This window comes from Cebus imitator, unplaced genomic scaffold (genome assembly GCF_001604975.1).
Source record: "Cebus imitator isolate Cc_AM_T3 unplaced genomic scaffold, Cebus_imitator-1.0 Scaffold261, whole genome shotgun sequence".
NCBI classification, from domain to species: domain Eukaryota; kingdom Metazoa; phylum Chordata; class Mammalia; order Primates; family Cebidae; genus Cebus; species Cebus imitator.
Genome location: NW_016107576.1, coordinates 2,716,964 through 2,732,585, shown reverse-complemented (window position 1 = coordinate 2,732,585; position 15,622 = coordinate 2,716,964). Strand labels below are relative to the sequence as shown.

Below are 15,622 nucleotides of genomic sequence, written 5' to 3'. Positions count from 1 at the left end.
GATGGTCTCGATCTCTTGACCTCGTGATCCACCCGCCTCGGCCTCCCAAAGTGCTGGGATTACAGGCGTGAGCCACCGCGCCCGGCCCACTTTTTTTTTTTTAATTGTACTTTAAGTTCTGGGGTACATGTGCATGCAGATCATGCAGGTTTGTTACATAGGTATACATGTGCCATGATGTTTGGCTGCATCTATCACCCTATCATCTATGTTAGGTATTTCTTCTAATGCTATCCTTCTCCTAGCCTGCAGCCCCTGATAGTCCCTGGTGTGTGATCTCCCCCCCTCCGTGTCCATGTGTTCTTTGTTCAACTCCCACTTATGAGTGAGAACATGCAGTGTTCGATTTTCTGTTCTTGTGTTAGTTTGCTGAGAATGATGGTTTCCAGCTTCATCTGTGTCCCTGCAAAGGACATGAACTCATCCTTTTTTATGGCTGCATAGTATTCCATCGTATATATGTGCCACATTTTCTTTATCCAGTCTAACATTGATGGGCATTTGGGTTGCTATTGTGAACAGTGCTGCAATGAACATACGTGTGCATGTGTCTTTATAATAGAACAATTTATAATTCTTTGGGTATATACCTAGTAATGGGATTGCTGGGTCAGATGGTATTTCTAGTTCTGGATCCTTGAGGTATTGCCACACTGTCTTCCACAATGGTTGAACTTACTTACACTCTGACCAACAGTGTAAAAGCATTCCTATTTCTCCACATCCTCTCCAGCATCTGTTGTTTCCTGATTTTTTAATGATTGCCATTCTAACTGGTGTGAGAATGTATCTCCGTGTGGTTTTAATTTGCATTTCTCTAATGACTAGTGATGATGAGATTTTTTTTTCGTATGTTTGTGACTGCATACATTTCTCCTTTTGAGAAATGTCTGTTCATATTCTTTGCCCACTTTCTGATGGGGTTGTTTTTTTTCCTGTAAATTTTATTTAAGTTCTTTGTAGATTCTGGATATTAGACCTTTGTCAGATGGGTAGACTGCAAAAGTTTTCTCCCATTCTGTAGGTTGCCTGTTCACTCTGATATTTTATTTTGCTGTGCAGAAGCTCTTTAGTCTCATTAGATCCCGTTTGTCTATATTGGCTTTTGTTGCCATTGCTTTTGTTGTATTAGTCATGAAATCTTTGCCCATGCCTATGTCTTGAATGGTATTGCCTAGGTTTTCTTCTAGGGTTTTTATGGTTTTAGGTCTTATGTTTAAATCTTTAATCTATCCGGAGTTAATTTTTGTATAAGGTGTAAGGAAGGAATCCAGTTTAAGCTTTCTGCATATGACTAGCCAGTTTTCCAAGCAGCATTTATTAAATAGGGAATCCTTTCCACATTGCTTGTTTTTGTCAGGTTTGTCAAAGATCAGATGGTTGTAGCTGTGTGGCATTATTTCTGAGGTCTCTGTTCTGTTCCATTGGTCTATATCTCTGTTTTGATACCAGTACCATGCTGTTTTGGTTACTGTAGCCTTATAGTATGATTTGAAGTCAGGTACCTTGATGCCTCCAGCTTTGTTCTATTTTTTTTTTTTTTTTTGCTTGGAATCATCATGGCTATGTAGGCTCTTTTTTGAGTCCATATGACATTTAAGGTAGTTTTTTTCCAATTCTGTGAAGAAAGCTAGTGGTAGCTTGATGAGGATAGCATTGAATCTATAGGTTACTTTGGGCCATATGGCCATTTTCATGGTATTGTTTCTTCCTACCCGTGAGCATGGAATGTTTCTCCATGTGTTTGTGTCCTCTCTTATTTCCTTGAGCAGTGGTTTGTAGTTCTCTTTGAAGAGGTCCTTCACATCCCTTGCAAGTTGTATTTCTAGGTATTTTATTCTCTTTGTAGCAATTGTGAATGGGAGTTCACTCATGATTTGGCTCTTTGTCTGTTATTGGTGTACAGGGATACTTGTGATTTTTGCACATTGATTTTGTATTCTGAGATTTTGCTGAAGTTGCTTATCAGCTTAAGGAGATTTGGGGCTGAGACAATGGGGTCTTCTAAATATACAATCACATCATCCGCAAATAGAGACAATTTGACTTTCTCTTTTCCTAATTGAATACCCTTTATTTCTTCCTCTTGCCTGATTGTCCTGGCCAGAACTTCCAATACTATGTTGAATAGGAGCGGCGAGAGAGGGCATCCTTGTCTTGTACCGATTTTCAAAGGGATTGCTTCCAGTTTTTGCCCCTTAAAAAACTGGAAGCATTCGCTTTGAAAATTGGGAATCATGTATTCCCTATGATATTGGCAGTGGGTTTGTCATAATAGCTCCTATTATTTTGAGATATGTTCCATCAATACCTAGTTTATTGAGAGTTTTTAGTATAAAGGTTGTTGATTTTGTCGAAGGCCTTTTCTGCATCTATTGAGATGATCATATGGTTTTTGTCTTTTGTTTTGTTTATGTGATGAATTATGTTTATTGATTTGTGTAAGTTGAACCAGCCTTGTATCCCAAGGATGAAGTCAACTTGATCATGATGGATAAGCTTCTTGATGTGCTGTTGGATTCAATTTGCCAGTATTTTATTGAGAATTTTTGTATCGATGTTCATCAGGGATATTGGCCTGAAGTTTTCTTTTTTAGTTGTATCTTTTCCAGGTTTTGGTATCAGGATGATGTTGGTCTCATAAGATGAGTTAGGGAAGATTCCCTCTTTTTCTGTTGTTTGGAATGGTTTCAGAAGGAATGGTACCAGCTCCTCTTTGTACCTCTCGTAGAATTCAGCTGTGAAACCGTCTGGTCCTCGACTTTTTTTGGTTGGTAGGCTATTAATTGCTCTCTCAATTCCAGACCTCATTATTAGTCTATTCAGGGATTTGACTTCTTCCTGGTTTAGTTTTGGGAGGGTGTAAGTGTCCAGGAACATATTCATTTCTTTTAGATTTTCTGTTTCATTTGTGTTAGGTGTTTATAGTATTCTCTGATGGTAGTTTGCATTTCTGTGGGATTGGTGGTGATATTGCCTTTATCATTTTTATTGCATCTATTTAATTCTTCTCTCTTTTCTTCTTTTTTAGTCTGGCTAGTGGCCTATTTATCTTGATCTTTTCAAAAAACCAGCTCCTGGATTCATTGATTTTTTTTAAGGAGTTTTTGTGTCTCTATCTCCTTCAGTTCTGCCCTGATTTTAGTTATTTTTTGTCTTCTGCTGGCTTTTGAATTTGTTTGTTCTTGCTTCTCTATTTCTTTTAATTTTGATGTTAGAGTGTCGATTTTAGATCTTTCCTGCTTTCTCTTTTAGTGCTATAAATTTCCCTCTACACACTGCTTTAAACGTGTCCCAGAGATTCAGGTACGTTGTGTCTTCATTCTCATTGGTTTCAGAGAACATCTTTATTTCTGTCTTCATCTCATTATTAATCCAGTAGTCATTCAGGAGCAGGTTGTTAGTTTCCATGTAGTTGTGTGGTTTTGAGAGAGTTTCTTAATCCTGCATTCTAATTTGATTGCACGGTGTTCTGAGAGACTGTTTGTTATGATTTCTGTTCTTTTGCATTTGCTGAGGAGTGGTTTACTTCCACTTATGTGGTCAATTTTAGAATAGGTGCAGTGTGGTGCTACGAAGAATGTACATTTTGTTGATTTGGGGTGGAGGGCTCTGTAGATGTCTATTAGGTCCGCTTTTCCAGAGCTGAGTTCAAGTCCTGGATATCCTTGTTAATTTTCTGTTTTGTTGATCTGTCTACTATTGACAGTGGGGTGTTAAAGTCTCCCACTACTATTGTGTGGTAGTCTAAGTCTCTTTGTATGTCTCTAAGAACTTGTTTTATGAATCTGGCTGCTCCTGCATTGGGTGCATATATATTTAGGATATTTAGCTCTTCTTATTTCATTGATTCCTTTACCATTATGTAATGCCCTTCTTTGTCTCTTTTGCTCTTTAATGGTTTAAAGTCAGTTTTATCAGAACCTAGGATTGCAACCCCTGCTTTTGCCTTCCATTTGCTTGGTAAATCTTCCTCTATCCCTTTAATTTGAACCTATATGTGTCTTTGCACGTAAGATGGGTTCTCCTGAATACAGCACACCAATCATCGGTCTTGACTCTTTATCCAATTTGCAAGTCTGTGTCTTTTAATTGGGGCATTTAGCCCATTTACATTTAAGGTTAATATTATGTGTGAATTTGATCCTGCCATTATGATGCTAGCTGGTTATGTTGCCCCTTAGTTGATGCAGTTTCTTCCTAGCATTGATGGTCTTTACAATTTAGTATGTTTTGCAGTGGCTGGTACCAGTTGTTCATTATGTTTAGTGATTCCTTCAGGAGCTCTTGTAGGGCAGGTCTGGTGGTGACAAAACCTCTCAGTATTTGCTTATTCGTAAAGGATTTTATTTCTCCTTTGCTCATGAAGCTTAGTTTGGCTGGATATGAAATTCTGGGTTGAAAATTCTTTTCTTTAAGAGTGTTGAATATTGGCCCCCACTCTCTTCTGGCTTGTAGGGTTTCTGATGAGAGAGCTGTTGTTAGTCTGATGGGCTTCCCTTTGTGGGTAACCCGACCTTTTTCTCTGGCTGCCCTTCATTTTTTCCTTTATTTCAACTTTGGTGAATCTGACTATTATGTGCCTTAGGGTTGCTCTTCTCGAGCGGTATCTTTGTGGTATTCTCTGTATTTCCTGAATTTGAATGTTGGCCTGCCTTGCTAGGTTGGGGAAGTTCCCCTGGATAATATCTTGAAGATTGTTTTCCAACTTGGTTTCACCCTCCCCTTCACCTTCAGGTACACCGATCAAATGTAGATTTGGTCTTTTCATGTAATCTCATATTTCTTGGAGACTTTGTTCATTTCTTTTCACTCTTTTTTCTCTAATCCTGTCTTCTCATTTTATTTCATTGGGTTGGTCTTCAGTTTCTGATATCCTTTCTTCTGTTTGATCTATTCAGCTATTGAAAGTTGTTTATGCTTCACGAAGTTCTTGTGCTGTGTTGTTCAGCTCCACCAGGTCATTTATGTTCTCTAAACTGGTTATTCTAGTTAGCTTTTTGTCTAATCTTTTTTCAGGGTTCTTAGCTTTCTTGCACTGGGTTAGAACATGTTCCTTTAGCTCAGAGAAGTTTGTAAATACCCACCTTCTGAAGCCTCCTTCTGTCAATTTGTCAAACTCTTTCTCTGTCCAGTTTTGTTCCCTTGCTGGCGAGGAGCTGTTATCCCTTAAAGGAGAAGAGGTGTTCTGGTTTTTTGAGTTTTCAGCCTTTTTCTTTCAGCCTTGGTTTCTTCTCATCCTCATGGTTTTATCTTCCTTTGGTCTTTGAGATTGGTGACCTTTGGATGGAGTCTCTGATTGGACATCCTTTTTGTTGATGTTGAAAGCATTTCTTTCTGTCTGTTAGTTTTCCTGCTGTCAGGCCCCTCTGTTGCAGGTCTGCTGGAGTTTGCTGGAGGGCCACTCCAGACTCTGCTTCCCTGGGAATCACCAGCAAAGACTGCAGAACAGCAAAGATTGCTGCCTATTCCTTCCTCTGGTAGCTTCATCCCAGAGCGGTACCCACCAGATGCCAGCCAGAGCTCTCCTGTGTGACGTATCTGTCAGTCCCTGCTGGAAGGTGTCTCCCAGTCAGGATACACCTGGGTCAGGGAGCCACTTGAGGAGGCAGTCTGTCCCTTATCAGAGCTCAAACACTGTGTTGGGAAATCCACTGCTCTCTTTAGAGCTGCCAGGCATGGGCATTTAGATCTGCTGAAGCTGTACCTACTACCATTCCTTTTCCTAGATGTTCTGTCCCAGGAAGGTGGGGCTTTATTTATAAGTCCCTGATGGGCTGCTGCCTTTTTTCAGAGGTGCTCTGCCCAGCGAGGACATCTAGTGAGATAGTGCCTGCAGCTGCTAAGCTGTGTTGAGCTCCGCCCAGTTCAGATTTCCTGGCAGGTTTGCTTACACTGTGGGATTGAAACCGCCTACTCGAGTGTCTCAGCAATGGTGGATGCTCCTCCCATCACCAAGCTTGAATGACCCAGGTCGAGCTCAGACTGCTGTGCTGGCTGTGAGAATTTTAAGGTAGGGTATCTTAGCTTGCTGGTTTCTGTGGGGGTGGGACTCACCGAACCAGACCACTTGGCTCCCTGGCTTCAGCCCCCTTTCTAGGGGAATGAACAGTTCCGTTTTTCTGGTGTTCTAGGCACCAGTGTGGTATGAAAAAAAAATGCTGCAGCTAGCTCGGTTTCTGCCCAAATGGCCAGCCAGTTTTGTGCTGGAAACCCAGGGCCCCAGTACTTGTGTAGATACCAGAGGGAATCTCCTGGTTCCTGGGTTGTGAAGACCTTGGGAAAAATGCAGTATCTGGGCCAGAGTGCAGGAAACAGTCCCTAATAGCTTCCCTTGGCTAGGTGAGGGAATTCCCCAGGTCCTTGCACTTCCTGGCTGAAGTGATGCCCCCACCCTGCTTTGGCTTGCCCTCTTTGGGCTGTACCCACTGTCCAACCAGTCCCAATGAGATGAATCAGGTACCTCAGTTGGAAATGTGGAAATCACCCGCTTTCTGCACTGCAACCATCTCACTGGGAGCTGTGCATGGGAGCTGCTCCTATTTGGCCATCTTGCTCGGGGACCCCCTACAAATAACCCGCTTTTTTTTTTTTTGACATAATTACCTCTCTAGTAAACGTTTAACTAGTGTCCAGAATAGTAGGGGGAAGAAAACAGCATTCCTACATCTACTTTGTTCCTTGCTGAATATTTCATGGTGATTTTTTTTCAGTAGAAGTTGTGTTTGAAGACAATGAAAGTTAAGAATAATTTCTAAGAATTTATGTTTGGCGAAACAAAATCTGCAGGATTTATATACTGTTCTCTTCAGAGAGATTGTTTTAAAATACATATTCATCTGAAGTTGGTTAGTTTACTTAGTCTGATCTAAGTGTTAAGGAAGATCATGGACCATGATCTTTCTTTTTCTCTGACCATGGTTCCTGAATAGTTATCCACCAATGCTTGCTGTTGGCCAAAATGGAACATTAGTTCAGTGAATGTAGCTGGATCAGTATAACCTACCAGTACTCCTGGAAAAAGCTTTAAGTACATGTCCTGTTGACAATAGACTGGCAAAATTGTCTCTATAGGAAATTTAAATCTTTAAACATTTAAAAATATTTTAAAATTGCTCATCTTTAAGGATTTTTAAACGATTTCTTGATTAATTTTTTATTTCCATAGATTTTTGGGGAACAGGTAGTATTTGGTTACATGAATAAGTTCTTTAGTAGGGATTTGTGAGATTTTGGTACATCCATCACCTGAGCAGTGTACACTGAAACCAATTTGTAGTCTTTTATCACTCACCCCCTTCCCACCCTTTCATTCTGAGTCTCGAAAGTCCATTGATTCATTCTTATGCTTTTGCATCCTCATAGCTTAACCCCCCCCTTATGAGTGAGAACATATGATGTTTGGTTTTCTATATATGTATAGAGAGAGCATAGGATTCTCAGGGGGAATGCTTTCAAATTTTCCCCTTTCAGTATTTGTTGACTATGGGTTTGTCATAGATGACTTTTATTACATTGAGGTATGTCCCTTGTATGCTTATTTTGCTGGGGGTTTAAATCATAAAGGGATGCTAGGTTTTGTATATAGTCTTTTGAGAAAAAATATATATATCTCAGTTTTTTTTTTAATTTATTGATGAGGGACATTGTGTTGCTATAAACACGCATGTGCAAGTATCTTTTCTATATTAATGATTTCTTTTCCTCTGGGTAGATACCTCGTAGTGGGATCACTGGATCAAATGGTTATTCTACTATTAGTTCTTTAAGGAATCTCCACACTCTTTTCCATAGTGGTTGTACTAGTTTACATTCCTACCAACAGTGTACGAGTGTTCCCTTTTCACTGTATCCATGTCAACATCTATTATTTTTAAATTTTTTTATTATGACTGTGCTTGTGGGAGTAAGATGGTATCACATTGTGGTTTTGATTTGTATTTCCCTGATCATTAGTGATGTTGAGCATTTTTTTGTTTGTTAGCCATTTGAATATATTCTTTTGAGAATTGTCTATTCATGTCCTTAGCCCACTTTTTGATGGGATTATTTATTTTTTTCTTGCTAATTTATTTAAATTTGTTGTTGGTTTTGGATATTAGTCCTTTGTCAGATGTATAGATTGTGAAGATTTTCTCCCACCCTGTGGGTTGTCTGTTTATTTCTTTTACCATGCAAAAGCTCTTTAGTTTAATTAAGTCTCAGCTTTTATCTTTATTTTTATTGCATTTGATTTTGAGTTCTTGGTCATGAAATCCTTGCCTAAGCCAGTGTCTAGAAGGGTGTTTCTGATGTTATCTTCTAGAATTTTTGTAGTTTCAGTTCTTAGATTTATATAGTTTTAGTTCTTCCATTTAAATCTTTGATCCATTTTGAGTTGATTTTTGCATAAGGTGAGAGATGAGAATCCAGTTTTGTTCTCCTACATGTGGCTTGCCAGTTATCCCAGCACCATTTGTTGAATAGGGTATCCTTTCCCCACTTTATGTTTTTGCTTGCTGTGTCAAAGATCAGTTGGCTGTAAATATTTGAGTTTATTTCTGGGTTCCCTATTTTGTTCCATTGGCCTATGTGCCTATTTTTATACCAGTACCATGCTGTTTTGGTGACTGTGGTCTTATAGTATAGTTTCAAGTTGGATAATGTGATGTCTTTTCATCTAGTCTTGCTTTGGGTATGTGGGCTCTTTTTTGGTTCCATGTGAATTTCAGGATTGGTTTTTCTAGTTTTGTGAAGAGTGATGGTGATATTTTGATGGGAATTGCATTGAATTTGTAGATTGCTTTTGATAGTATGGCCCTTTTCACAATATTAATTCTACCAATCCATGAGCATGGGATGTGTTTCCATTTGTTTGTGTCATCTATGATTTCTTTCAGCAGTGTTTTATAGTTTTCCTTGCAGAGGTCTTTCACCTCCTTGGTTAGGTATATTCTTAAGTATTGTATTGTATTGTATTATTTTTGCAGCTATTATAAAAGTGGCTGAGTTCTTGATTTGATTATCAGCTTGGTCACTGTTGGTGTATAGCAGTGCTACTGATTTGTGTACATTAATTTTGTATCCTGAAACTTTGCTGAATTTATTTGTCAGTTCTAGGAGCTTTTTGGAGGAGTGCTTAGGGTTCTCTAGGTATAGAATCATACCATCAGGAAACAGCAACAGTTTGACTTCCTCTTTACTAATTTGGATGCCCTTTATTTCTTTTTCTTGTCTGATTGCTCTGGGTAGGACTTCCATTAATATGCTGAATACAAGTGGTGAGAGTGGGCATCTTTGTCTTGTTCCAGTTCTCAGGGGGAATGCTTTCAACTTTTCCCCATTCGGTATTATGTTGGCTATGGATTTGTCATAGATGATATTACATTGAGGTATGTCCCTTGTATGCTGATTTTGCTGGGGATTTAAATCATAAAGTGATGCGGGATTTTGTCAAATGCTTTTTCTGCATCTATTGAGATGATCATGTGATTTTTGTTTTTAATTCTTTTTATGTGGTGTGTCACATTTATTGACTTGTGAATGTTAAACCATCCCTGCATCCCTGGTATGAAACACACTAGATCATGGTGGATTATCTTTTTGACACGTTGTTGGATTCAGTTAGCTAATATTTTGTTAAGAATTCTTGCATCTATGTTCATCAGGGATATTGGTCTATAGTTTTCTTTTTTGTTTATGTCCTTTCCTGGTTTTGCTATTAGGGTAATACTGGTTCATACAATGATTTAGGGAAGATTCCCTCTTTTTCTATCTTGTGGAATATTGTCAATAGGATTGGTACCAATTACTCCTTGAATGTCTGGTAGAATTCAGCTGTGAATCCATCTAGTCCTGGACTTTTTTTTTGTTGATAATTTAAAAAATATGATTTCAGTCTTGTTGCTTGTTATTGGTCTGTCCACAGTTTCTAATTTCTTCCTGATCTAGCCTAGGAGGGCTGTATCTTTCCAGGAATTTATCCATCTCCTCTAGGTTTTCTAATTTATGTGTGTAAAGGTCTTCACAGTAGCCTGAATTATCTTTTGTATTTCTCTGGTATCAGTTGTAATATCTCCCGTTTCATTTCTAATTGAGCTTATTTGAATCTTTTCTTTTCTTCGTTAATCTTGCAAATGGTCTATCAATTTTATTTGTCTTTTCCAAAGGACTAGCTTTTTGTTTCATTTATCTTTTGTATTTTTTTTCATTTGTTTCAATTTCATTTAGTTCTGCTCTGATCTTGGTTATTTCCTGCCTTCGGTTGGTAAGAACGTTTGTTCTTCTTTCTCTGGTTTCTTGAGGTGTGACCTTAGATTGTCTCTTTGTGCTCTTTGAGACTTTTCGATGTAGACATTTAAAGCTGTGAATTTTTCTCTTAGCACCTCCTTTGCTGTATCCCAGAGGTTTTGATAGGTTGTGTCACTCCTGTAGTTCAGTTTGAAGATTTTTTTTTTCTTTTTTGAGATGGAGTCTTGCTCTGTCACCAAGCTGGAGTATAATGGCATGATCTTAGCTCACTGCAACCTCTGCCTCCTGGACTGAAGCAATTCTCCTGCCTTAGCCTCCCGAGTAGCTGGGGCCACAGGCGTGCACCACCACACCAAGCTAATTTTTGTATTTTTGGTAGAGATGAGTTTCACCCTGTTTGCCAAGATGGTCTTGATCTCCTGACTTCGTGATGTGCCCACCTTGGCCTCCCAAAGTGCTGGTATTACAGGTGTGAGCCACCGTGCCTAGCCACCAGTTTGAAGAATTTTTAAATTATCGTTAAAAGGATTTAATCATTAAGCATGTGTGCAGACTATGTGTCTTCGTTTCAGTCACCACTGACAAGTTGTACAAAAGTACAGTACATTTGTCAGTTGACAGTATATTCCACATTATTGAAAACATTTTATTGTGAAATGTCTGCTTTTCTATACAAGAATACATTTGGTCCAATAAAATGCTAGCATTTCTTATAAAGTACGACTTTTTATGCTAAATAAAATTATTATATTTTTTTCAACACATATTTTTTGTTATACTATTATCACAACACAAAAGCAGTACCTTGGAATCTCTGAACAATATTTATCCTGGAGAAGATACTTGTTGATAATTTTCATGGAAATATCTGAGACAAATAGTTCTTTTCCTTGTGTGTTGAGAAATCAGTAATGTAGCTACAATTTTAGAATGTTAGGCACAAAGTCATTCTAAATTCCTGTTTTTACAGTGTATTGATTTTATTTATTTGTTTGCCCTTTAAGATACCAATTATAGGTGATGAAGCAGAAAAATTGTATGACTTTACCTTATGATAAAACTTTCTTTAGAAAGTTTTGTATAAAATACCAATACCAAACTAGTCTCTTGTAAAATACTTTCTACAAATTGAAAATCTCTGTCTCCTTACGTTGTGTTTTAAACCTTTATTCCAGATATAGGAACCATTTTTCTTTTAATGATCCCTGAAAAGATAAATCAAGGGGTGAATTAAAAAAAAAGGCAAACAGTCTTTAGTCATTATATTCATTAAGAGCTCTAAGCCTTATGTCTTTTCCTTAAATTATTGCTTAGCTTTTGCAAGGCTTGTAGGTGCTGAGGATTAAAATATAAAAAAGACATTCTTTATTGAGATTCCAGACTACCAAGAGACAAATATGACAAATGTTTAAACAAGTGAAGGATTGGTACCAATTGCGTTCTGTATGGGATAGCTATTGTAACTGAACAAATTAGTAGATGGTAGTTCTCTTGATTGCAGTGACTCATCCCAAGCATATTCTTCTTAACTTTTAGGTTTGGTTTTTTTATTGTATTTTGTATTTTTGTAATTCTTTTAGTCTATAGATAGCTCAAAATATTGTCATACTCTTGTGATAGATGTTGCATATTTGCAGCATTCAAGGGAATCATCCTAGACTATCTGTTGGTTATTTAGCAGTTCCTTTTGGACTTTACTTTTTTTGGTATTTAAAAAATATAAGCATACTTCTTTGGCCTGTTTGCTAGATATTTGTCTCTTCAGTATATAGAACATTCAGATAAAGTATATACATTTTAACGACACTTTGGAAGGTTTCCGAATGGCTAATTAAATACAAATAGTCTTCAACCTGTAATTTCACTTCTACTTTAAGTGTTAAAAATTCCTGAATATAATATGTTTTGTAATACAGACATGTAAAACTAAATTACAAAGAGGTAAATATCTGAAAAAAAGTAGAAAACTTTAAATATAACCCTTGATTTTGTGTTAACATAAAATGAAGTTGGGGAACACATTCCCATACATTACTAGAGTTGGGAAAATACAGCCCATATGGTTGCTAAAGCTCCAATTGGAGTAATTTGAAGAAATTAATAATGTTCATAAATATTCACATTTTTAAAGTGACATCTGCAGGTGTGAGTAAAAACAATCAGATTTGTAAAATTTGGAAGTAATGTCGTCTGTTTGTTCTTTTCATTATCACCAAGAATATTCCAGATTGAGTTGGGAATAGGAGTAAATGAGTTTAATTTTGAAAGCCTACTTGCAATCGAATATCCTTTGTAGCTGTTGTTGCCAAGTACTTTGAAAGTTAAATTTCTACAGATCTAGGCATGAATAACATATATTTCTTATGTTGTAGACCTAATAAGACAGACTATAGGTAACCCATGGTTTTTATATTTGTTTTATAGTCCTGCTGGATTAAAATATTATTGTAATACTTCAAGAAATAGACTAATAAAGATTTTTACACTCATTATTTAGGAATTATCAGGCCTTTTGGAAACAGTATATGGAAACTGGCCATTGTTGAGTGGTTGTACTATGCAATTTTGCTACCATTTTGAATTAGTATAAAAATGAGTGGCAGTTATAATTTTTATTTCATCTTTGAAATATTATTCTTTTACACATCCTTATAACCTTTATTTTTTAGGAGAGAGTAATGACAAAAAAATCTCTATTGAAATAAGTTTAATAACTAAAATATTTCCTAGCTTTCAGCTTATATGGAGAAGTTGCTGTGAAGCCACCTATAAATCCATTTACTGAATTTATGGAGAAGCCTATAAATGATGGAAGTCATTCAGAAGAACTCTTTTCACATCTTAAAACTATGTCAGAGAAAGAAGATTTACCGCGGTGTACCAGTGAAAGTCATCTCAGCTGGTATTCTCATCAGTATCAGGGGAAATCTAAATTTCTGCTTTCAGGATTTCCTGTTTAGTCCATAATATAAATTATTTGAATCAAATACAGCATTCTTTTAAGAGTATCTTCTTCAAATCTAGTGTTTATTTATTAAAATATGTTAATTTAATCTGATTACAAATGTACTTATCTAGCAGAATTCAGCTAGCTTTTTTGAATCTGAGTGAAAGCAATTAAAAATGAAAACCATGGCTCATGCCTATAATCCCAGCTTTAAGAGGCTGAGGCAGGTAGATCATTTGAGGTCAGGAGTTCAAGACCAGCTTGGCCAACATGGTGAAACTCCATCTCTACTAAGAAAAAATGCAAAAATTAGCTGGACGCAATGGCGTGTACCTGTTGTCTCAGCTACTTGGGAGGCTGTGTTGTAAGAATCACTTGAACCCGGGAGGCAGAGGTTGCAGTGAGTGGAGGTAACACCACTGCACTTCAGCCTGGGTGACAGAGCAAGACTACATCTCTCAAAAAAAAAAAAAGAAAAAAAGAAAAAAAAAGAAAACCTCATCTGTTAAGAATTTATAAAATAAAGCTATTTAAGATAAATGAAAATATAATATGTGATATCAGAAATGTAGTTAATGAATGTGAATTCACTGTCATTTGGTGTATTACTGTATAGCAAATACTGTCATACTTCTTTAGAGTGGGGAATACACTTGTTATTTATATGAATTATTGCCCCCTACTAAATGGCAATTTTAGTATACCATTATTGTCAGTATGGGTAGTTTAGTCCAGCTTCTAGTTTAACTTGTTTTGAGTGAAAATATTTTATCATCTATATTCATACTTGACTTTCTGCCCATGGTTTTTAATAAGGGGCAGGTGTCGTTCATAGCTAGAATCTTCTTAGGCTCATGACTTTAAGCCGTTTGTACTTAAGAACACACATATTTTTGACATAGCCTCTAAGATGCCATCAGTTGTTAATGAGCCATTATATTATGTTTTACAAAGAAGGAGAAAAGCTGCCAATTAAAGAAAGTGTCACTTGGAATTTTATTTATCACTTGGAATTTTACTTATAAATATTGAAAATGCTCCTTCAAACTTAATTTACATACATGTTTAATCTAAATAACTCTTGTGATTACAAACAAGTAAAATGTAAGTAAAATAAATCACTGAAGGTATTCTTAAAATTTGCTTACACTTAAAGTCCAAGTTTCCAGATACTTTTGGACTAAAATTTATCCTTGCTGTTAAGAGTACTGTATTGGTCATATGGCATTTCTGAGGAGCATCTTTAAATGAAGTTGGATTTAACTTAAATTTTGTATGTACATTTGTAATTAGCCTGAAGCAGGACATCCTAAATGAAAAGACTGAACTGGAAGCAACACTTAAGGAAGCAGAGTTGGTAACTCATTCTGTAGAGTTACTTTTGCCATTATTTAAGGACACCATTGAAGAGATTAATTTTGAAAATGTGAGTGACTTATGAATATGTATAAAATGAAAAGCTAGTATAATACTCAGAATACATTAACCTAGGTTTCATATCTTATGTAGGTATGCTCACATATGAGTATTTAATGCGAAAAGTGAGGGTTTTCCAGAATTCTTTATTCCCATGTAATTAACTACAATTCTTTTCCTGAAAGATAATCTCAGGCATACACCTGATAAAAGGCTAAGCAAGAAACAATATATTTTGGTGCTTGAATTACCTGGAGTTGAACTAGAAAATCAGCTTTTCTTAAGAGTGAATTTAAAACTAGAATCTTCTGAGAGATGAAATATATCTGTTTTCTATAGTATTATTTGGAATAGAGGACTATTTGTAAGTTTCAGCATATAAAGTTTAGGGACAAACAATAGATTATCTTCTATAATTTTTATTTAAATAAATGCTATTTAAGCTCTTTATTTTGATTTCATTTTATTTTAATGTACTGTATAACATCTAATTTATTAATAATTTTATAACATTTCTTATTACTATGCACAAAAGAATGATTTTGTTAGTAAAAAATATTGTTTGTAATATCATATTTTAGAGGGTTTTACTTAATGCTATGTCTTAAAATATTTATGTGGTTCTTATAATTTGTCAGGCCAATCTTTCTGCATTGAATTTGAAGAAGATTTCTGAACAGAAGGAAATATTAACAAAAGAATTAGATACCTTCAAAAATGTAAAACTAGCTTTAGAACATCTTCTTAGAAAGAGAGACTACAAACAAGTAAGACATCAACACTAAGCACTCATTAAAGAGTGTTATTTCTCATTTGAAGGGTACATTATTTTTAAACTATAGACATTATTGGTATATTTGAAATGGAAATAATTCTTTGAATTTTTATTTGAAATGGCAGTCATTAATCCCTACCTTTAATGTTTCATAAATAGTTCTTTTTTTTTTTTTGAGACGGAGTTTCGCTCTTGTTACCCAGGCTGGAGTGCAATGGCGCGATCTCGGCTCACCGCAACCTCCGTCTCCTGGG

General features: G+C 36.3%; 1 protein-coding gene across 8 annotated transcripts in view; it reads left to right on the top strand.

The window, feature by feature from the left end:
- The window catches only part of ODF2L (outer dense fiber of sperm tails 2 like), a 54,014-nt gene that overhangs the window by 2,594 nt on the left and 35,798 nt on the right, over positions 1-15,622 (top strand). For 2 of the 8 annotated variants that reach the window (XM_017499852.2, XM_017499854.2), the window contains exons 2-4: positions 12,961-13,132; positions 14,471-14,603; positions 15,232-15,360. The exons of 1 other annotated variant lie outside the window; for it this stretch is intronic. In XM_017499852.2, coding sequence (XP_017355341.1) covers positions 13,020-13,132; positions 14,471-14,603; positions 15,232-15,360 — 375 coding nt within the window. In that variant the 5' untranslated portion in view covers positions 12,961-13,019. Of the gene's footprint in view, positions 1-5,995; positions 6,014-12,960; positions 13,133-14,470; positions 14,604-15,231; positions 15,361-15,622 lie in introns of those variants that run through there. 5 more of the 8 variants (XM_037728292.1, XM_037728293.1, XM_037728297.1 and 2 more) reach the window with 5 other exon arrangements.